This window comes from Geotrypetes seraphini, chromosome 1 (assembly GCF_902459505.1).
Source record: "Geotrypetes seraphini chromosome 1, aGeoSer1.1, whole genome shotgun sequence".
NCBI classification, from domain to species: domain Eukaryota; kingdom Metazoa; phylum Chordata; class Amphibia; order Gymnophiona; family Dermophiidae; genus Geotrypetes; species Geotrypetes seraphini.
Window position 1 is genome coordinate 391,193,832 of NC_047084.1, and position 23,032 is coordinate 391,216,863.

Here is a 23,032-nt window from a genome sequence, read left to right on the forward strand (position 1 = left end):
CAGTAAAATTTAAATTGAATTCGAGCTCTTATCAGTAGCCAGTGTGAATCTATGTAGGCATTGGTGATATGGTCAAATTTTCCAAGTGAATAGATCAGTCTGAGGGCTGTATTTTGAATGGTCTGTAGTTGATTTATCAAGATTGTGGGGCATGGTAGGTAGAGGATATTACAGTAGTCCACTAGTCCTAGGACAAGGGATTGGACTATGATCCTGTAATGTTCTTTGTCGAAGAATTTTCTTATTTTTCGTAGGTTGCGCATGGTGAAAAATGCTTTTTGAGTAGTTTTGTTGATTTGGACCTGCATTGTGCAGCATCTATCTATCGACACTCCAAGGATTTTGAGAGAGGGCTGTATGGGGTATTTGGTGATGTTTATTTCTAATTCTGTTATTGATGGGGTTTTGTCCTTTTCAAGTAGGATATTTGGCAGGCTAGAAGGTCCAGGTGGGGGGAGGAGCGTTTATCTAGGACTTTTAGGTTGAGGTTATTTTTAACTAGGATAGCTAGTCCTCCCCCTCGCTTGTTTTGTCTACAGACTAGTTCTAGTTTGTTGTATCCTTTGGGACAGGATTCAGTTATGCATGGGTCTGAGTCGGAGGTTAGCCAGGTTTCGGCTAAGAAGAGGCAACCTAGTTGTTCTTTAACTAGCCAGTCTTTGATTAGGTCTGCCTTTGGGCTAATTGATCTTATGTTCATGTATGCACAGGCTATTGAGGTAAATTTTGTGTGAGGAGTTGAGATAATCTTTGGATGGAGGAGGTTTCTTGGAAGTGTCCAAGGTTTTTGAGTTGTCGTCTTGGGCTTTGGAGGTGGCCTTTTTCCCCAGATGGGGGGAATGCTTTCGTGGGTGGCTGATGGGCAAGATATCAGTATTCTGGGGGAGAGAAATTTCCTGGATGGTTGGACTTGTCTGTAGGTTGCTGTCACAGTTGGGATTGGAGATATATGGTATCCTGCTATTTTCCAGTTTGTTAGGAGCAGGGAGAGCAGCAAGAGGACCAGTATGAACCTAGATGTGCGAGTTTCCATTGCTTTTATGTTGGTGGCGTTTGTGTGAGAGGAGGTTCTTTACCTCTTGATCTTGTTGGATTGGAGCTGTAGCAATGCTCTCTTGAAGATAGTGTGCAGATCAGAGAGTTGGCTGCTGGTATTGTGGTTTTTCTCAAGATCAGCGATTATCTGTCTCTCTGCTGCGTCGCTTCGCAACGTCGCTTTGCAAAGGCGCGTGCTAAGGTGCATGTGCCTTTGCCGTGCACCTTAGCTGGCGCACCGAACGACTGTGTGCCGTTTATGCGCTTGTATTTGAAGAAAAAGACTTCTCTCCCGGCTGGCTGTGGAGAGGAGGCGGGGCGAAACTCGCACACCGGCGAGCAGGGGACGGTGGCTGCTTTCCCTGCAGCGGTGAGGACTGGAATCCCACCGCTTGTATTTGAAAAAAAAGTCTCCTCTCCCGGCTGGCTGTGGGGAGGAGGCGGGGCAAAACTCGCACACTGGCGAGCAGGGGACGGTGGCTGCTTTCCCTGCAGCGGTGAGGACTGGAATCCCACCTCTTGTATTTGAAGAAAAAGTCCACAAAACAACATGCTTCACAAAAACAAGTCAGTCTTTAATTAAGCTTCTTAGTTTCAAGCACAATTTGTGTCAGATGGCCAAAAATACACTTTATTCAAGAAAGAAAAAAAAACCCCAGTTTCTTCTCATTAATACTTCCATACAATTCACACTTTCTAGGTTTTGGCAAAACACAGTCCTTGCTGATAGGAACAGAAAATATGCCTTAAAGTCTTCAAAATTAACCTAAGCATTTTATTACAGGGCTTTTCTACCTTCAGGAGAAAAACATGGTCTCATATATGCAATTATGCTTCATTAGCGACTTAGATTGAAGGCAGAAGCCCTCAGCATGGTTTGCTTAACTTCCATAGAGAAAAGAGAAAAAGGGAAAAAACCCCATGAAAAAAACAGCACATTATTTCTTACAGTGCTAGACTTTACAATTGCACATTTGAATAGAGTTTCCACTTGATCATTAGCATAAAGCTTTAGCTTTCTGAACGGGAAAACACAGCCCTAGTTAAATGGGGGAATGGGTTTTCCTCCCGTTCACTCTGTGTAGTAAAAATAAAAAACAGCACACAAAAAGGCTAGATTCACAAAGCAAACTGATCGTGTACCGATTGGTTTGCGACACCTTTGCGACCTGATTTAACTCCGGCCCGATTCACTTACCTCTCTGCCGATCCAATTCCAATCTGTGCATGCAAATGAGGGGAACGGCATGCAAAGTAGGCAGGGATGCGATTCACAAAACAAATTTTGCGAACTGACTGGGCTGGCCGATCAACTCAAGAAGCGACTGCTGGAGACCAGTCGCAAACGTCCTTTACAACTCTCCAGCTCCATTGCCGCCCTGCTCTCTGCTGCCCCAATCTCGCTGCCTTTACTCCTCTCGCTGCCCTGTTCTCTTCCCTTCTCCTGCCTTTCAGCCCTGCCTCACTGCTCCGACTTTCTTCTTGCCACCCTGCTTTCTGCCCCGAGTCCAAACTCCTCTGCTGTCTGCTGCCCAGACTGATCTCTGTTGCCAAGACTCTCCTGCTCTCTGCATCCTTCCCCCGCAGTGCAAGCCCACGTATTTAAAGCGGGGTTGCACTATGCAATGCAGCCCCGCTTTAAACCTGTGGGCTCGTACTGCAGAGAAGGTGGCAGAGAGCAGGAGAGTCAGGGTTAGTAAGTTTAAGAAGCTGCTGCTACCGGGAATCACCCTTTAAGAGAGTTGGGCCCCCCCCCCCCAAAAAAAAAAAAAGCAGAAAAGAACAAGAACGCATGCGCAGACCATCTACAGGGAAAGCAGATGGTCTGCACATCTGTCTGGATCGCACACCTGTGATCCTTGTCGGCAGATGGGGGCATTCCTCCAATCACCCCCATTAGAATATTGCTGGTTTCGGAATCCATCGGATCTGCCCTGATCGGACATGGATCGGTCACGATCGGGCAGATTAGTGAATCTAGCCCATTAACTTCACAGCTTTCTTGTGGCATTCAGGAGTTTATCAAAGGCCTAGATTCACTAAACCTTCTGGTCCTATACCGACGATCGTAAAACCAGTTTTACTGGTTTTGCAATCGTTCCCCGACCCGATTCACTAAACTATCCGATCCAACCCATGCAAATTAGTAAAATCCCATGCAAAACAGCCAAGCGATTGATTCACTAACAATTGCTTGGCTATTTTGAATCAGATTTTACTATCCTAAAATCCGACTGCTGCAGACATTTCTATAACTGTGTTACCAACAGGTCTACCGGTCTTTATTTTTTCTCATTTTTTTTTATATGGCCCAAATATTTTGCGTGTGTTACACACGCAAAATATCTTCCCCATTAAAAAAAATGAAAAGACAGGCAGACCTGTCAATAAACCGCCGCCCCTGACCCACAAATGGCAGGAGGGATGCCCACTCCCTCCTGCCACCAGCCACTCCACCTGCCACTGCCCTGCCCACCGATCGTCCGACTGACGACTATATAAAACTAATCCCCCCCTGTCGGAACCCCCCCGAACATGGCAGGAGGGATGTCAACTCCCTCCTGCCGTCGGAACCAGCCCAGTACCCCCCCCCCCCGGTACCTGAAAGTTGGGAGCAGGAAGGGTGCTCAGTCCCTCCTGCTCATCTGGGCACCTGCGACACAATCAGGACTTTAGGCCTTGCCCCGGTGCATCATGTGATACACGGGGAGGAGCCTAAGACCCTGATTGGCTCAGGTGCCCCTTGGAAGGGGCCTGAGGCACCTGAGCCAATCAGGGACTTCCTTAGGGTTGAGCCTAAGGAAGTCCCTGATTGGCTATTGCTTTGGCCAATCAGGGACTTCCTTAGGCTCAACCCTAAGGAAGACCCTGATTGGCTCAGGCGCCCAAGGGAGGAGCCTGAGGTGCCTAAGCCAATCAGGGATATAGGCTCCTCCCCTTATATCACATGATGCACCGGGGCGGGCCCTAAGGTCCCAGTTCATCGAGGAGGCACTGAGCACCCCTCCTGCTCCTAACATTTAAAGGGAGAGGGAGGGGACCAGAGCTGGGACCAGGGTGTCCGCGTTAGTTTTTTTTGGGGGGTGGAAGGGAAGGAAGGAGTTGGCAAGTGGGAGTCGGCATTCCTCCTGCCATTTTTCAGGGGTTTGGGGAGGGGGAGAAGAGAGGGAGTGCAGTGTTAGGGGGGGGCTTTTTTCATTTTTTTAATCGGGCAGATATTTTGCTTGTGTCATATACGCAAAATATCTGCCTGATTTAAAAAAAAAGAAAAAAAGCCGGCAGAAGCCCTGACAGCAGTGACAGGAGGCTACTTCTCCTGTCACTACTGTCAGGGCTCTGCCCCAACTCAATCTCTTTCAGTCAGGAGTTTGCATGCAAATGAGTTGCACCACTGTGCAAATCATTTGCATGCAAAAAGATAGTGAATCAATCGCTGTTTTAAAATCGGCCAACAGCAATTGACTCCCTATCTTTAGTGATTTTGGGCCAAAGGCTATCATTATTTGCACAGTTTATTATCCTTAATTCCTCTCCTGGTTACACATTCCATTAAGAAAAAAAGAAAACAAACAACTTTCCTTGTGCCTCAGCACCTACACAATAGCATTTAGTTTTAAATTCAAGAATACTCTGACCTGTTGGGCTGTGACTCAGCTCCATGCTATCACACCGGCTTCATGGGGTTCTCCCAGCACTCTGCTCTGCTCTCTTTTCTGTTCCTCCCTCTTCTCCCCTCTCGACTCTCCATTCCATCTAGTAAGCTATCGGAGATAAAGGGCCTTTCATTACCCTACCCCACCTCCTTGACTGTCTCATGCATATCCTTAAAGGAGCCATCATCTTTTACCCTGGGTTCTGCACTACTGCTTCTTAAAGGGACAGGAATAAACCTGGGTGATTTTGGCAGTTGTGGCTTTCTGCTCTGGGGTGCTTTTAGCGGAAACCTCTGCTTAGTAGAAGTAACAGGGACTTGGTCAACGCATGTTAAGGGATTCTCACTGTGCTGTGCGGGGTCTCTGCCACAATATAGATAGATAGATAGATAGATAGATATAGGGCTGTACTTAGATTATGTGATTAATCAAGCATTAAAATTTTTTAACTGTCCAACAGACAGTTTTATTTTCTGGTAAAGTAAACCCATGAGAGGTTCTTTCCCTCCCTCCCCACACACACACTATGCAGCTTCTCCTCTGTCTCCACCCACCATCTATCTTCACTTTTTTTTTCTGTCTTCCTCCCACCATCCAGCATTGCCCCCATCTCTCTCATTCCTCTTAACCATTCAGCATCCCCCCACCATTCACTATTGTTCTATCTTTCTCCCTCTACATACCATCACCATCATCATCCTTCTTTCTCTTCCCTTCATTTTGCATTGCCCCATATATACTGACCACCAACAGCTAAATATCAGGAGGAAAACCTCTAGGAGTTCTACAAGTACAATTTAAAAGGTAATATTGTTATTTTATATTGACAGGTTATTCAATTGTTAATCCTGATATTATTTTCAAGATTAAAAAGGAAGATGAGAAATATTTCACTCAACACTGTGAGTGGAAGGAAAAAGAAAAAACGCATAACTCCACAATTAGTAAGTAAATGTTTTGGATTTATTTTGGTAAATAGAGATAAATGATTAACACAAAACATTCAGTAGTCCATTTACCAAGCTGCAGTATAAAATGGTCTTAGCACACTCTTACGTGGGTCTTTCCCAAATGCTAAGGCTATTTTTACTAGTACTGGAAAATGGACAATTTTCTGAAAAAAGGGGCTTGTGCTAATTAGCATGCAACCATTACCAAAAGTTGGCACATGAGGTCTTACCGACACATAGGCCCATAATCTTTCTATGTTTCTATAATCTATAAACGGCGCCTTAATTTAAGTGCCTAACTTAAGTGACAAAGTTGTTTAAAAATGATTTAAAAATTGTTTAAAAACAAAAATGAAGATACCTAGAAGCGCCTAAAAAACTGATGCCTAGATCACATTTACAGAGGCGCCTTAGAACACCTAAGGTTGAAGTAGGCATGATGGGACCTGGGCTGGCCACTGTTGCAACCAAGATACTGGGCTTGATGGACCTTTGGTCTGTCCCAGTATGGCAGTTTTTATGACCTTAAACAATCTTAGCCATCCTTAGGCACCACCGTAGATGCTATTCATGTCAAACATAGGCGCCGGAAATGTAGGCCTCGAAAACCCTGGCCTGCATGTCCAGTGCTTATGTTTGAGGTAGCCACAATTCTACAAAGGCACCATTGTGTGAGTAGCGCATGATTGGTGGTCGTTTTTTTAGGCAGCTGCCGATACTGGCACCGTTTGTGGCATTCAGCCCCTAATTTATAGGCGATAAAGGCTCATGCACTAATTAGCACACAGCAGTGTAGCTGTGTTGGTTCATGCTGTCATACCCACAATCCATCCAAGACCCACCCCTTCAGAAAAATTCTGGTTTGAGTGTGCACATTTGGAACTTACCTGTGGTACATCTCAGTGCTTCTTGCAGTAAGCCCTTTTAAGCTGTGGTAAAGAGAAACCACATAAAGCAGTAAAAAGTCAAATGAACTCACAGAGTGACCTACACTGTCTAGAGCACCAAATATATAGTCCAAAAAGGAATCTAATATAATGAAACGGTAAGCCGCGCATGCACACTTCCTATGCGTGCGTCCGTTTTCCGTGAGCTGTAGCTAGGAAGTGCGCATGCGCGGCTTACGGTCTGGCCTCGGAGCGGCGGCTGCCGGCCGCTAGCACCCCCTGCCCTCTCCGTCACCTCCCGGCTCCAGCGGCGTGACAGTTCCCGACAAACATCCTTACTCCAGCAGGGGCTGCAGCACTGTAAACACGCTGCTTCGCGGCCTACTACTGCCCTGATTTGCTCTGCCTGACACGGGCAGAGCAAATCAGGGGGATGTCGGATCGTGGCGGGGGGGTGCTCAATCGTGTCAGGGGGGGTCGGATCGTGGCGGGGGGGTGCCCAATCATGTCGGGGGGGGAGTCGGATCATGGCAGGGGGGTGCCGGTTCGAGGCAGGGGGGGTGCCGGATCGCAGGGGGGGTGCCTGATCGCGGGGGGGGGGGGCCTTCGAGGGGAGCAATGCCGGTTCTCGGGGGGGGAACGCATCAAAGCGAGTTTCCATTATTTCCTATGGGGAAACTCGCTTTGATAAACGAGCATTTTGGATTACGAGCATGCTCCTGGAACGGATTATGCTCGTAATCCAAGGTACCACTGTAGTTCTTTTTACAAATACCCCCCCAAAGGTGGCAGAGTGGGATTTTAACTTACAACCTCTAAACTATTTTTTAAAAAGTTTATACTGGTTTATATGTGTCCTCTGGGGTTTTCTCAGATGTATAATCTAAGAATGCAGCAGGCGAGTGTAATGTTGTGCAACTGTAGCTAGATGAGGTGAGATGATATGCAAAATAAGCAGAAGGCTATGTGAGGAAGCTAAAAAAGTCACTGCGATAGAATTGTCGAAGAAAGGACTGCTGCTAGGATAAGTTAAGCTGTAGAATAAGAGACATTTGACTTTTTCTTCCTTCCACTGAAGGATTTCTGACTGGTAAACCAGGTGTGTAAAAAGGAAAAAGTATTTCCCTACAAACCACAAGATGGAACAATACCACCTTGTCCATCCTCTCTAGTAATGCCATCTTCTTAATTATGCTATTTGCAGGCTCTGAGATAGTGTCATTGGACTGGTGAGCAAATGGGAGACATGACAACCCCTAGTTCCCCCCCCCCAATAGCACACCTATACCGTTTGCTACCCCACTTCTCTCCTTTGCAGCCTGGCCCTCATTAAACACTAGTTAAGACAAAGATCAATGTGATAACATTGATTAATTTACAGTGGTACTTAAGGAAACGCTAATGCCTGTGCACTACTCAATGTATCAGAATGGGCCCTGGCTTTCCTTTGGTAAGTAATCACAGGATCCATAAATGGGTTAAGATTTTTAATGTAGAATATCATGTCACATTATTGGCACTCAAATGTAGAATTCTTGCACAGTCCAGGAAAGCGGTGTGCAAGTGTAACATCATGCAACTGCAGTTCGATGAGATGGATCACAGCTACACCGGTATACAGAGTAAGCCACTCCCAGGTCCAAATCAACTGCCGGCCTACAGGAGGAAAGGGTAAAATGTCAGTGCGCTTGAATTATTGTTTCCTCATGGACTCCTGGTAGGATAAGGCAGGTTGCAGGAAAAGGAAGATGGATTCAGAGATGTAGGATGTTCTTCGTTGCACTGGAAGAAAGGGAAGTATGGAGGTCAGAGAATAAAGCCCAGAGGTTTCTGCCATTGAAAGCAAGGGAAAGAAATCCCACATATCTCAAGCCGTCCTCCTTGTTACAGAGCCCATATGATAACCACAGTGCACATATGAGAGCTAGGAACCTACACACACTGTTTGGAATGTTGAAGGTTAGTGGAAGTGACCACAAATGTCTTGTACCTACCTACCTATCTATGCACAAGTATCAGGAATAGGTCACAGGATCTGCCTGTATCACAGGAACAGCTTCATGATGAGATGCTGGAGGAGGTCAGCTGGGCTCGAACACCTGCAAAGAGGGGAAGCATGTTAATACATTGGAAAAGTCCCCCACCTCAAACTGTCAGAACACCTACAGTTACCCTATAGCTTTGGTTGAACTTGAATTATCAGCATGGAAAAGGGGGAGGGGGAAGCTTTAGTCTTATGCTACACAGAAACTTGTAGAACAGTGATATCATTAACTCCTATAAGAAATGGAAAGCTGAGCACCATATAGGCTTTTGATAGCCGTAGTTTAAGATTTTAGCAGTATAGGTAGTCTAGGTCATCCAATCAGCTTTCTCTGGGCTTCCCAAAGATGTTCATTGAGAGAGGGTTTTTAGAACTATAGGTTTAATTTGTACTTAAAACAAAGGGGCTGTTAAATCAACACATATGCTAAACTAACACCAGTATGTGTTGATTTAGGACTTGTTTTTGGTAAAAAAAAAAAAAAAAAAAAAGGTCCTAAACTGATAGTTCTTACCAGGTCATCAAGAAGCACATTACAATGTCCTTGTATGGTGACGATGAAAGTTTTGGACATCCAACCTGCAACAAGAGTATGAAAGCTGTTAGCTACTTGAAATGTGGTCAATTCATCATAAAGCCTGCTAATGGAATGATATACAGGAGCAACATAGTGAATAAGCAAAAAACAAAGATAGCTATATTCAATTCTCACCTATTATTCCACCTTTAATACTTGAGTTGCTACCAATAACTTCTTGCTTTGGTGGACATCTGAGCTTTAACTGCTGCCTAGAGAAAGAGGCATGATCACATTCAGTCACATGAGACAGAGACAGACAGAGAGAAAAGCTTTTTGGTATTCCCATAAATATACTCACCATTATCCCAAGAAATGGGCTCTTAGGTTGTCCCTGACCACCTGCCCTCTTCTATGCTCCTCTTGCTCAGATAGCAGCCTCTGTCTAGGTTGGATGTCCTCGTCATCGTCACTGTCTTGGACCGGCTCAGGAGGGTCTGGCATCCTTCTTCTCAATGCTAGGTTATGTAGCATGCAGCACGCAACAAACATCTTGGACACCTTGTTGGGGCTGTAGAGCAGTTGCCCTCTTGAGCGGTGTAGACATCTAAAGCGGGACTTGAACAAACCAAACGCACGCTCAATGATGACCCGTGTGGTGTTCTGAGCCCGGTTATACCGCACCTCCTCCGGCTGTTGGGGACACACAGCTGGAGTCATCAACCATGCCCTCAGGGGATAGGCACGATCACCTGCAAGAAGAAACAATATTAGAAAAGGGGCACATATCTGTTGAAATACTAAACCAAATCCAGGTGTTGTTATAATAATTGCTTGTGTTAGAATGAGAACTACAAAAAGTTTTATCTCCACAAGTCAAATTATTCAATAAATAAAATGTAAAAAACAAAAAAACCACACTAAGTGCTGTGAACAAATTATGCCCCTTCTATGATGGTCCCTCTCTACAACCATTGCTGGCATTTTTATGACACTGTTTGGTTGGTGACTGAGCACTTTATAATTTATAATTGAATTTAGTGCACTTCAGTGTGTTTTTTTGTTTTTTACATTTTATTTATTGAATAATTTGACTTGTGGAGATAAAATTTTTTGTAGCACATATCTGTTGTACATTGTTCTGCATCATCCTCCAAAGTTTGCGATGACCCTGTGGTAAAATGAGAGAAAGGTGGTTAATATAGCAAAGCTTTATTTGCAGTAGTATGTTAACTCACCAACCATCCATCCACCGTGGATTTCTCCCCTCTGGAATCTGCCACCTAGGCCAGAGTGGATAAGGATATAGGCGTCGTGACAGGACCCTGGGAAGCTGGCACACACATCCATCACTTCCATGGTAGCACTACAGACCACCTGTATATTCATCGAATGATATGTTCCTAAATTGCCTTTCAGTCTCGGCAGGTGGTCTGAGTGCTACATGTGTGCAGTCTATAGCTCCCAGGACAGAGGGGAAACATGCCAGTTGATCAAAACCCCTCATTGTGCATTGCCGCTCTGCCTCACTCATCGGAAACTGTATATACATAGCAATACGCTTTAAAAAGACATCCAAAAACTTATTGATAATCCTAGATATAGACGGTTGACTAATGCCAGCCCCAGCTCCCAGGGGCCATTGGAAGGTTTCTGTAGCCAAAAACCCCAGGGCTGTAGTTACTTGTACATAAACTGGAAGGGAATGTCTCCTAAGAGTGGTGTGCTCCAAATCCTCCTGCAGTTGCTCATACAGATTAAATCTACAGAGACCAATGCACCGCTCATCTGTCATATCAAGGAAGTTCGCACTGGGCCTATATACCCTGGGGGCCTGGCGTTGGCGTCGGCCTGTGCCTCTGCATCTAACCTGACCAGGGTCGGGGCAATACCCCCTTCCTCTGCGCAACAATCTTCGGCGGGCCTCCACACATAAGACAAACTCAAAGTAGTCAGGCATCTCTCAAATCAACACCAAACCAAAGACACCAACTGACAAGTACACAACAAAAGGGAGAAGATGGGGGAAAGGAGAAACAGTGAGATCACAACACAAAGTCACAATATCACAAATCAAACACCAGAAGCACGAACGCACGGGAGTTTAAAGGAGACAAAAATATGCTGTTTTAGAGCCCTCTATATTCTAAGCACGCCTATGTAGCGTCTGACATCATAGGCGCCGTTAGAACTTCCCGCCAAAACATTCAAATCTGATTGGACGATATTTGGGCGTTGTCAAAGCTTTTACATGAAGGCATTTCAGGGTTAGGGTTAGGGTAGTTGTTAAAATAAATGCAGGTGAGACTGGGACTTGAATTGGAGAGCTGCCACACGAAAGTGCCTTAACTTGCTAAGCTAAAATATGTGTTAATCTCCTGAGATTATGCCTATTACTTCCCACTCTTAATTTATTGTCATTGTTTTTGTTCAAATGTAGATTGTGTGAACTTAAATACATGGGGGAAGTTGAACTCCCACTAAGTTTACATGCTAAGCTTCATTCTAAACGTTGTGCTATATTTGTTTTTATAACTGCGGTTTCGGCGTGGTATAGTTTGTACTATACGGAGTTTATGTAGCGCGAAGCGGACGCCACAAGCACACCCAAGCGGCTCCAAAAACATCATTGCGTTTTTTGCATTGTGACTCAATAGAATCGCCCATTCTTCATACGCAGTTACTTCTCCTAAAATGGCTGCCAGGAGACAGCCCAACTTCAGCACTGCTGATAGCAGACTCCTGGCCAGGCTGTTCCTGGCACACGAGCACCACTATTTTGTGGTGCCTGGCCACCGCAGGTCATACCTGTAGTATAGAGAGTCCTGGGCCTGCCTGACCCGGCGGTATAATAGAAGAGTGTCCTGTCCCAGGGAAGTAAGTATTCTTACTCAGACTCTCACAAAGAATCATGTAAAAAGTAATGATCATGTAAACCTGTCTCAATCAAATTGCTCATGTTTTTGTTGGTAAATTGTGATTCCTTTTTAAAACGACAATTGTGCATAATAAATCTTTTACATTGAATACTAAAATTAAAGCACTTCTCATAGGAGCAGTAGTAGGATTTCAAATGACAAATTCAGCTCCTATATCACATCTATCCCATTCACAACATGCACACAAGTAATTTTACATTACATTACATTAGTGATTTTTATTCTGCTTGTACCTTGCAGTTCAAAGCGGATTACATAAGAAGAGAACTGGACATTTCCAGGAGGGTACATTACATTGGAGAATACAGATTGAGGGTATAGACTTAATAACATTGGAAGATAACCAGGTTACATTACATAGCAAGTATTCTGTTTCCTTACATTGGTAGATAGTCGGTTTCGGTAGGATAATTTAGGTTTCAGGTAGCTTTCTTGGCATTTCGTTTTTTTGGTTTGGTTTTTTGGGTTTTTTTTTTAATTAATTGGTCGATTGAGGGTATGGTGCCAGGGAGTGAGCAGAGCATGGTCGGAGTAAGAGGGGAAGAGGAGAGGGAGATTAGGTAGATTGTATATACTTTTTGAACAGAAGTGTTTTGATTTCTTTACGGAATGCTTTGAGGTCAGATGTGGTTAACAATCTGGTGATGGAGGGTTCGAGTTTTGCTGCATGCGTTGCTAGGAGGTTATCATATAGCTTTTGCGATGAGTGCCTTTGAGTGGTGGGTATGAGAATGGTGTCAGTGTTCTTCTTGTTCTGGGTGGAAGGTTACGATTTAGGCGATTGTTTAGATAGGCAGGTGCAGTACCGTTAATTACTTTGAAGAGTAGACAGTATAGTTTGAATTGAATTCTGGCTCGAATCGGTAGCCAATGTGAGTCTAGGTAGGCATTGGTGATGTGGTCAAATTTTCCGAGGGAGTAGATTAGTCTGAGAGCTGTGTTCTGAACAGTCTGTAGTATTTTGATCATGTTTGTGGGGCATGGTACATGCAGTAGTCCACAAGACCTAGTACCAGGGATTGTACAATGATCCTATAGAAACATAGAAAGATGACGGCAGAAAAAGGCTTTAGCCCATCAAGTCTGCCCACTCTACTGACCCACCCCGATAAGTCTAGATGCTAGTGATTTGTCCTACGTAGGGATCCCACGTACATGTCCCATTTACTTTTAAAGTCAAGCACGCCGGTGGCCTCGACCACCTGCACCGGAAGCTTATTCCAGTGATCTACCACCCTTTCCTTGAAAAAATACTTCCTGGTGTCACTACTAAACTTCCCTCCTCTGAGTTTAAGCGGATGCCCTCTTGTGGTCGAGGGTCCCCTGGGGAAGAGGATGACATCTTCCACCTCGACACATCCCGTGATGTATTTAAATGTCTCAATCATGTCCCCTCTCTCCCTGCGTTCCTCTAGAGTGTAGAGCCGCAGTCTGCTCAGTCTCTCTTCGTATGAGAGACCCTTGAACCCCAAGATCATCCTAGTGGCCATCCGCTGAACCGACTCGATTCTAATCACGTCTTTACGGTAATGTGGCCTCCAGAACTGCACACAGTACTCCAGATGAGGTCTCACCATGGTTTTGTACAGCGGCATTATGACTTCTGGTTTCCGACTGACGAAACTTCTATTGATACATCCCATCATTTGCCTTGCCTTGGATGTGGCCTTCTCAACCTGCTTGGCAGCCTTCATGTCTGCACTGATGATTACTCCCAAATCTCGTTCTGCTGAGGTCGTGGCTAATGTTTCTCCATTTAGGGTGTAAGCTCTGCACGGATTTCTGCTACCGAGGTGCATGACCTTACATTTCATAGCATTGAAGCCTAGCTGCCATGTCGAGGACCAGTTTTCTAGCGTACGAAGGTCCTGTGTCATACTATCCTGTAAAAAGCTTTCACTTACTATGTTGCACAGTTTTGCATCGTCGGCAAATAACGTTACTTTACCCTTTAGCCCTCATGTCAAGTCCCTTATGAATATGTTAAAAAGGAGAGGACCCAGGACCGAGCCCTGCGGCACTCCGCTGGTCACCTCTGATGTTTCAGAAAGGGTACCATTGACCATCACCCTCTGAAGTCTACCACTCAGCCAATCATTGACCCATGCAGTTATCGTCTCACCCAACCCCATTGATTTCATCTTATTTAGTAGCCTGCGGTGTGGGACGCTGTCAAAAGCTTTGCTGAAATCCAAGTATACTATGTCCAGAGACTCTCCTGAGTCCAACTTTCCTGTTACCCAATCAAAGAAGCTGATGAGGTTGGATTGACACGACCTACCCTTAGTGAATCCATGTTGACTAGGATCCCTAAGATTCCCCTCATCCAAGATCGAGTCCAACTTACGTTTAATTAGTGTTTCCATGATTTTACATACTATCGATGTGAGACTCACTGGTCGGTAATTCGCAGCCTCTGCCCTGCAACCCTTTTTATGCAGAGGAACAACATTTGCTGTTTTTCAATCCAGGGGGACTCTCCCCTTCTTTAGGGAGAGATTGAAGAGCATGGTTAATGGTTCCGCCAGGACCTCGCACAGCTCTCTGAGCACTCTTGGGTGCACTTCGTCTGGACCCATGGCTTTGCTCACCTGGAGTCTTGACAATTCGCTGTAGACATCAGCTGGTGTGAACTCAAAATTCTGAAATGGGTCTTCCGCGCTTGACATTGCTTCCAGATGTGGCCCTTTCCCTGGTGCCTCGCAGGTAAAAACCGAGCAGAAGTATTCATTCAGTAGTTTGGCTTTATCGGAATCTGTTTCCGCGTAATTCCCGTCCGGTGTTCTGAGGCGTGTTATCCCGTTTGTGTTTTTTTTCCTGTCACTAATGTATCTGAAGAAGGATTTGTTCCCTTTCTTAATGTTCTTTGCTAGAGTTTCTTCCACTGCAAGCTTGGCCTCCCTGACTGCTGTTTTGACTGCTGCAGACCTGGCCCTATATTCAATGTTAGCTTCACCTGTTCCCGTACGTTTATATGAAAGAAATGTTCTTTTTTTCTCCTTGACGAGGTACGAGACCTCTTCAGTGAACCATTGGGGTTTTTTGTTTCTTTGTTGTTTATGTACCAATTTTATGTAGCGGATAGTTGCCTCGTGTAGGGTCAATTTCAGGTTTGACCACATGGCTTCCACATTATCAGTTGCTTCTTGATCCTGCAGCGTCTGCTGGACGAAATCTCCCATACGTGCGAAATCAGTGCCCCGGAAATTGAGTACCCTCGTTTTAGTTTGTGATTTAGGGAAACCTTTCCTGAGGTTGAACCATACCATGTTATGGTCACTGGTAGCTAGCGTTTCTCCCACTGAGACCTCCGAGACACTCTCGCCGTTTGTAAGTACGAGGTCTAGGATGGCCTCGGCCCTAGTGGGCTCTAGTACCATTTGTTTGAGCTGTACTCCCATCATGGACATCAAAATCCTCCTGCTACCACAAGTTGTTGCTGAGAGTGTGTTCCAGTCTACATCTGGCATGTTGAAGTCCCCTAGCAGAACAGTGTCCCCCCGTAGAGTAATATTTTCAATGTCTTCAATCAATTCGTTATCCTTGTCCTCTGTTTGTCTTGGAGGTCTGTATACCACACCAAGGTACAAGCACTTTTCTCCACCTCTGGCCAGGTTGACCCAGATGGATTCCCCGGTGTACTTAACATCTGTGATCCTGGTTATCTTGATGTTCTCTTTGATGTAAATTGCTACCCCTCCTCCTAGCTTACCCTTCCTGTCTTGTCGAAGCAGGTTGTATCCTGGTATAGTTGCATCCCACCCATGGGAGTCCGTGAACCATGTTTCTGATATTGCCACCACGTCTAGGTCGGCATTCACAATTTCTGTTTCCAGTTCTAGAAATTTATTCCCTAAACTATGTGCGTTGACATACATAGCTCTCCACTCCGTGCGTTTGTTAAACCCCTGTACAGAGATTCCTATCTGACTTAAAGTGTTTCCTAGTGAACCTTTAGCAGTGAGGGTACTTACCTCGGACTTAGAAGCGCAGTTTTGGATCACTACATCAGGATTGTTTCTTACTGCACTGGTATATAAGTGGGTACCCTCCCCCAACTTACCTAGTTTAAAGCCCTCCGAAGTAGGCGGGCTAAACGGTGTCCGAAGACGTTCTTACCTCTGCTGGTTCTTTGTCAAAGAATTTCCTTATTTTTCTTAAGTTGCGCATTGTGAAGAATGTTTTTTGGGTAGTTTTGTTGATTTGAGTCTGAGTGAGGTCTGGATTGGGTATTTGGTTGCTTTAATTTCCAGGTCTGTTATGGATGGGTTTTTGTCCGTTTCAAGCATTAGGAATTTGGTTTTGTCAGAGTTTAGTTTCAGTTTGTGGTTTGTCATCCATTTTTCTACTTCTTCCAGTATTATTTCCAGGTGTCCTGTTGAGGTGTGGTTTTGGGTTTCGAAGGGGAAGAGAATAGTTATATCGTCTGCGTAGCTGAATGATGTTATGTTTAGGTTGTCTAAAGTGGTACCGAGGGAGGAGATGAAGAGATTGAATAGAATGGGCGATAGTGGGGACCCCTGCGGGACTCCGCATGAATTTGACCATGGGTTAGATTTTGTATAGTTTGTCTTAACTCTGTACGTTCTTGTTTTAAGGAATCCTTGGAACCAGTTGTAAACCACGCCTGAGATCCCTATTGCGTCAAGTATCTGGAGTAGTATGGTATGATCAACTAGATCGAAAGCAGCGGAAAGATCTAGTTGGATAATTAGGATCCTGTGTCCTTTACTGAGGTATTGGACTACGTCATAAGTGTAGCTAGTAGTGTTTCCGTGCTGTGGTATGATCTAAATCCTGATTGAGAGGAATGAAGTATATTATGGTCAACTAGGTAGTTGGTGAGGTATTGAGCCACAAGTCCTTCAATCAGTTTGACATATAATGGGATTGAAGCGATAGGTCTATAGTTGGTGGGAGTGTCTATGGGACCTTTTTGGTCTTTCAGTAGAGGTGTGATTATAATCTCTCCAAGTTCTTGTGGGAATTGGCCTTCTATGAGAGTGCTTTGTATCCATTGCATGAGGCTGGTTTTGAATTTAGGGGAGGCATTTGTAAGCAGATACGATGGGCAGTAGTTCAAGTCACATGAGGTGTGGCTGTATTTTTTGTATAGTTGGTTCAAATCAGGCCATTGTAGAGTTGGGAAGGTGGTCCATGTTCTGTCTGCAGTTATGGCTTCTTCCGTTGTGGGGGTTGTTATTACCTCGTCGAGTTTGGTAGTTGAGTTGTTGAAGGTAGTTCTGATTGTGATGATCTTGTGTTTGAAATAGTCTGCTAGTTGGGAAGCTGTTGGTGGTTTATTGCCTCGGATGGCTAGGAATGGGTTTGTGTCCGTAAGTTTTTTTTACTAAGTTGAAGAGTGTTTTTGTGTCAGAGGTGTTGGTGCCAATTAGTTTAGTGTAGTATGTTTTGCACTTTTCCTTAAGTTTGATGTTATATAGTTTGATTTGGGTTCTCCAAGCGGATTTGGTTTGATCATTTTTCTTTTTTCTCCAGGATTTTTCAAGTTGTCTGCAATGCCTTTTTAATAGGAGGAGTTCGGAGTCGAACCATTTGTCTGAGGGTCTGCAGGTTCTGTATTTGTTTTTTTCTGGGGCTAGCTCATTCAAGGTTGTTTCACTTAGGGTGTGCCAGTGATTTACAAAGTCTGTTGAGTCAGTGGGGACTATTACAGGGTCCACTTTATCCCAGAATGTGGCAGGTTCAATTTTCTGTCTAGATTTGAAGGTTGTTTTTTGGGGCTTGGCTTTTATGTTATTTTGAGGCCAGTTGATGGTGAAAGTGTATTTGTAGTGGTCTGACCAAAGAGAGGGATGCCAGGTACCATTGGTGATGTGAATATTTGGGGTGTGGAGGTTATGAGACGTGAATGCAGCTATATCAAGTTGGTGGCCTTTTTCGTGTGTGGGTTCAGGGTTGAGGATCTGGTAGGATAGGGCGTCGAGGTATGAGAGTATATCGTCTACTTGTTTGGATGTGTGGTCCTCGAGGTGGAGATTGATGTCTCCTAGGAGCAAATTGTATGTGGAGGTTAGAGAGTTCTGGAATAAGAATTCTTCGAGTTCAAGTTTTGAGGCGTTCCATTTACCTGGAGTGATGTAGCATAGCAGGCAGTTCAAGGTGCCTGTGAGTGTGTTGTCAGAGAGTTGGCATGCAAGAAGGTCTAAATGAGGGGTTGAATGTTTGTGGTAGAACTTTTAGGTTGAGGTTGTTTTTTACTAGAATAGTTAGTCTTCCCCCTCGTTTGTTTTCTCGACAAACCAGCTCTAATTTGTACCCTTTGGGGCAGAATTCGGTTATGCATGGGTCCGAGTTGGATGTTAGCCAGGTTTCGGCTAGGAAGAGGCAGCTTAGTTGTTCTTTAATCAGCCAGTCTTTGATTAGATCTGCTTTTGGGCTAATTGATCTTATGTTCATGTAGGCACAGGCTAACAAGATATATTTTGTGTTGGAATTAAGGTTGCAATTAAGGTAGAGGATATTTTTTGGTGGTGTTTGTTGTTTTTGAGTGGTAGTCTTGTGCTTTGGTAGAGGTCTTTTTCCCCAGACGGTGGGAATGTGGTCTTGGCTGGTCAATGGGCAGGATGTTAGGGTTCTGGTGGTGTGGATTTTTCTGGGTGGTTGTGGTTGTCTGTAGGTTGCTGTCAGAATTGGGATGGGTGATAGGTGATATCCTGTGGTTTGCCAGTTGGAAATGAGTAGTGAGAGTATTAGGAGAGTAAGTATGAGTTTGTATGTGCAATTTGCCATTTTGTTTGTGGAGTGGAGGGTTCTTTGGTTCTGGTATCTCTTCGGTTTGAGCTGTGGCAATGGTGTTGGAGATTCCGAGAGGAGTTTTTTATTTTTATTTTTTTTAATATTCTGTCACGGAAGAGGAAGGAGAGGGTTTCGGTTCGCTCACCTCTCTGGTGAAGGTAATCGCCTCTGTGTTTAATCTCTGGCTTGTGGTGGTGTGGACGAAGGCTTCACGAAGGCATGCGCGCCATTGGCGCTGCTGGGAAGTGAAGTCGGATCCCTCGCAGGTCAGGGAGAGGGGCGGAGCAGGGCTCCCATGCTGTCTCTCCTCTGCTGGTCTCTGGACTCTGTGGACCGCCGGTAAAGGTGAGGGGGCCCAAAACAAATGGCCGCGCGCTTCTGCCGCTGCTAGGAAGTGGAGTCGGGTCCCTCGCAGGTCGGGGAGAGGGGCGGAGCAGGGCTCCCACGCTGCCTCTCCTCTGCTGGTCTCTGGGCTCTGTGGACCACCGGTAAAGGTGAGGGGGCCCAAAACAAATGGCCGCGCACTTCTGCCGCTGCTGGGAAGTGGAGTCGGGTCCCTTGCAGTGTTCCCTCTAAGCGGGCGGGTGTTGTGAGCAAACTTTTTTCACCGTGAGCCAAAAATATCGGGCGCCAGCAAGTTATGAGCCAACTCGCCCGATTCTCCTCTCGCCGCCCTGCCATCTGCCGTACGCCTCTTCCGATCGTGCGCTGTGACGAGAAACGTGTGCGCTGCGATGTAATATTTTGTGCGCCAGCGCACGCCAGCGCAGCTTAGCGGGAACACTGGTTCAAATGGTTTTATTTATTTCCCCAAATTTATTTTTGTTATACGCATTGAAAATATTTGATATTGCGTTTAAATCAAAATCTCAATAAACTTGAAACGAGTGCCCGTGAGATTGTGGGAGGGTTAAATACTCAAAACTTAGAAGTTTTTGCTACGCCAGCTTTCTGGTATCTTTACATACAGTGGCGTACCTAGCATATGTAACATCCGGGGCCCATCATTTTTTGGCACCCCCCCCCCCATCTGTAAGAAAAACATGATTTTTAGTAACAAACCACACGTCACACATGAGTACCTAGGAAAAGGCAGCATCTTACATATTGCAGTGAGCAGTACATCAATACACCCATTGTAAAACTAAACAAGCCAGACCAGCACAGATCAATCCTACACCGTCAATCCTAACAGAAAACCATGTCTTTCGAACACACAGAACACAGAAAACACCTTCGCCTAGTAAGGAATATGTAATCACAAACTAACCCCTCCCTCTTTTACAAAACTGTAGTGTGGATTTTAGCTACGGAGGTAACAGCTCTGATGCTCATAAAATTCTGAGCATCAGAGCTGCTACCACCAAGGCTGGTGCTAAAAACGCTTCACAGTTTTGTAAAAGAGGGGATAAAATAAAAATACATAGACAAAGGTTAAATTGAACCAGCAAGAAGCTGGACTCTGCATACAATGCTTCACAGAAACAGTGACACATGTCTCCTAAAGCAATAAATAAATAGAAATTTTTTTCTACCTTTGTCTTCTGTGGTTTCTCCTTTCCTCATCTTCTTGTAACTCTCTTCCTTCCATCCACTGTCTGCCGTCTCTCTTCCCCTATATGGCATCTTCTCTCCTTCTATGCCCCTTCCAGAAACTGTATGCCTCCCCCTTCCATCTCTCCTTTCACCCCATTGGTCTGGCATCTCTCTCCTCGCCTTCCCTCTCCCACACCTCTCCTCATAGTCTGGTATCTCCCCTTCCCTGATTCTCTGGCATCTCTCTCCTTTCCTTTTCTTCCATCTTTCGCTCCCCCTCCATGCTCTCACATCTCCCCCTTCCTTTTCCCTTAGACTGGCATACCTTCCTCCTACGCTCCAAGCCCTGGCATCTCCTTTAATTCCCTCCCTCATCTTCCTTCTCCCTCCAGCTGGGTACCGCAACACTCTTCCCTGCAGCTCTGCACTTCCCCACAATTGCCATGCTTCGGTTCCTCTTCTTCCTTCCTTCCTCCTCCCCCCCCCCCCCCCGCGGGACCCTGCGGCACCATCAACTCTTACTCCCTCTAATGTCGGCCCTGCAGCTCCAGACTTCCTCGCACCTTCTCCCCTCCCCCTTTGGATCGCTATTATTTTAAATGTTATAGCCGCGGAGCTGTATCCATCAGTGGAGATGTCTAACCTCGGCCTGCCCCGGAACTCTTACTGCAGCAGACGCCCGTCTAGGCAGGAACAGGAAGTCACTGTTGCAGTAAGAGTTCCGGGGCAGGCCGAGGTTAGACATCTCCACTGATGGATACAGCTCCGCGGCTATAACATTTAAAATAATAGCGATCCAAAGGGGGAGGGGAGAAGGTGCGAGGAAGTCTGGAGCTTCAGGGCCGACATTAGAGGGAGTAAGAGTTGATGGTGCCGCAGGGTCCCGCGGGGGGGGGGGAGGAAGGAAGGAAGAAGAGGAACCGAAGTATGGCAATTGTGGGGAAGTGCAATCCCCCCAATGCGTCCCCTTACCTTACCGACGTGTGTGTGCGCTGTGAAGAGAAACTTTGCGCTGCGATGTAATATTTTGTGCGCGAGCGCAGGCCAACGCAGCTTAGCGGGAACACTGGCTTGCAGGTCGGGGAGAGGGGCGGAGCAGGGCTCCCACGCTGCCTCTCCTCTGCTGGTCTCTGGGCTCTGTGGACCGCCGGTAAAGGTAAGGGGGCCCAAAACAAATGGCCGCACGCTTCTGCCGCTGCTGGGAAGTGGAGTCGGGTTCCTCGCAGGTCGGGGAGAGGGGCGGAGCAGGGCTCCCACACTGCCTCTCCTCTGCTGGTGTCTGGGCTCTGTGGACCGCCGGTAAAGGTGAGGGGGCCCAAAACAAATGGCCGCGCGCTTCTGCCGCTGCTGGGAAGTGGGAATTTTAGGCTCACCATCATGGCATTTGTAATGGAAACATCTTGAAATCAACTTTGCCAAAGGAAAAAAATATATTAAAGTGCTCCTATGTCATTTCAAGTACCTACAACTTTCCTTTCCCATATGTATGTATCAATCTGCAGGTTTAGGGAGATAGTGGCATAACGTTTAAAGTGACAGCGTCAGTACCCTAACATTGGGGGTTTAAAGCCACGCTGCTCCTTTTGACCAAACTATTTTATTGCCCCTGCTGCATGATTGTAAGCTCACCATGACAGGAAATATTGCTTGACTAGATTAATAAAGTCATGCAAACTTTAATGTGGGGCAGTGCTGAAAGGCTACAGCTTCAGCACCCTGGGGTTGTGGGTTCAAACCCACACTGTTCCTTGTGATGCTGGCCAAGTCACTTAATTCCCCCCCCCCACATTGTCCCAGGTACAGTAGATAGATAGTGAGGCCACCAGCACAGAAAGGGGAAAATGCTGGAGTACATGAATACATTGATGTAAAACATGTGGCAGGAGGGGGTGGAGGCAGGCATCAAAGACAATAGAGGCTCTTGGAGGCCAGCATAGGAGGGGGCGGCCAGGCATACAGACCTCTTCTCTGCCCTCTTGGAGGAGGTGCAGTTGTTGAGAGGGTGCTTGGAGAGGCTGGTAGCCGAAAGAGGGCATGGTTCCAGCAGCCATGAACCCTCTCCATGACTGCATCTCTTCCCCCTCCCTCTCCTGAGGTAGCTCAAGCTGCTCTTGGGGGGCACCCACCCTCTCTTTCCCTGTGTTATGTGTTTGTAAATAGTTTTTCAAAAAAAGTTTTAAAAAGTTATAATTAAAAAAAATTGTTTATATTGGCTTATAACTTTCCTGTGTGGTTTTATCTTTATACCATCTTCAGTTTAGTGGACAGAGTGCAAAGTAGATAGGGTTCAGGAGGTACTGCCATTCCTTTTCTAAATAACAACAAGGTGACATATAGAAAATTTGACAATCTTTATTGGTGTTTGTCATTCTATTACCTGCTAGCCACTCTGATGTAGAATCATTGCAGAATCTAGGAAAGAAGCAAGCGAGTGTAACGGTATGCAAAGTGCAGGTAGATAATGAGATCCCAGCTATGATCTGCATAGTAAGCCACTCGCTCCCGGTTCCAAAGCAGATGCCTACATCAGGAAGAGAAAATAAGTCACTGTGGTAGAATTGTTGAAAAAAAGGGCTACTGCCAGGAACAGTCAGGCTCTACAACAGGAGGACGGCCAAATGAGACCTGTGGATTTTTCTTCCTTCTACTGAAGGCAATGGAAGTAAAGGCCAGATTTCTCTATCCTCCTGGTTCTTGAGCTGTATGGTAACT

The 23,032-nt window shown here is 45.7% G+C and overlaps 1 protein-coding gene across 3 annotated transcripts in view; it reads left to right on the top strand.

The window, feature by feature from the left end:
* Positions 1-23,032, top strand: part of LOC117346930 (zinc finger protein 184-like) — a 129,154-nt gene that overhangs the window by 34,796 nt on the left and 71,326 nt on the right. For all 3 annotated transcript variants that reach the window (XR_004536684.1, XM_033917215.1, XM_033917220.1), the window contains exon 3: positions 5,519-5,632. Coding sequence is in view for 2 of the 3 variants with exons in the window: in XM_033917215.1 (XP_033773106.1) it covers positions 5,519-5,632 (114 nt within the window). In the remaining variant the exon portion in view is untranslated. The remainder of the gene's footprint in view (positions 1-5,518; positions 5,633-23,032) is intronic.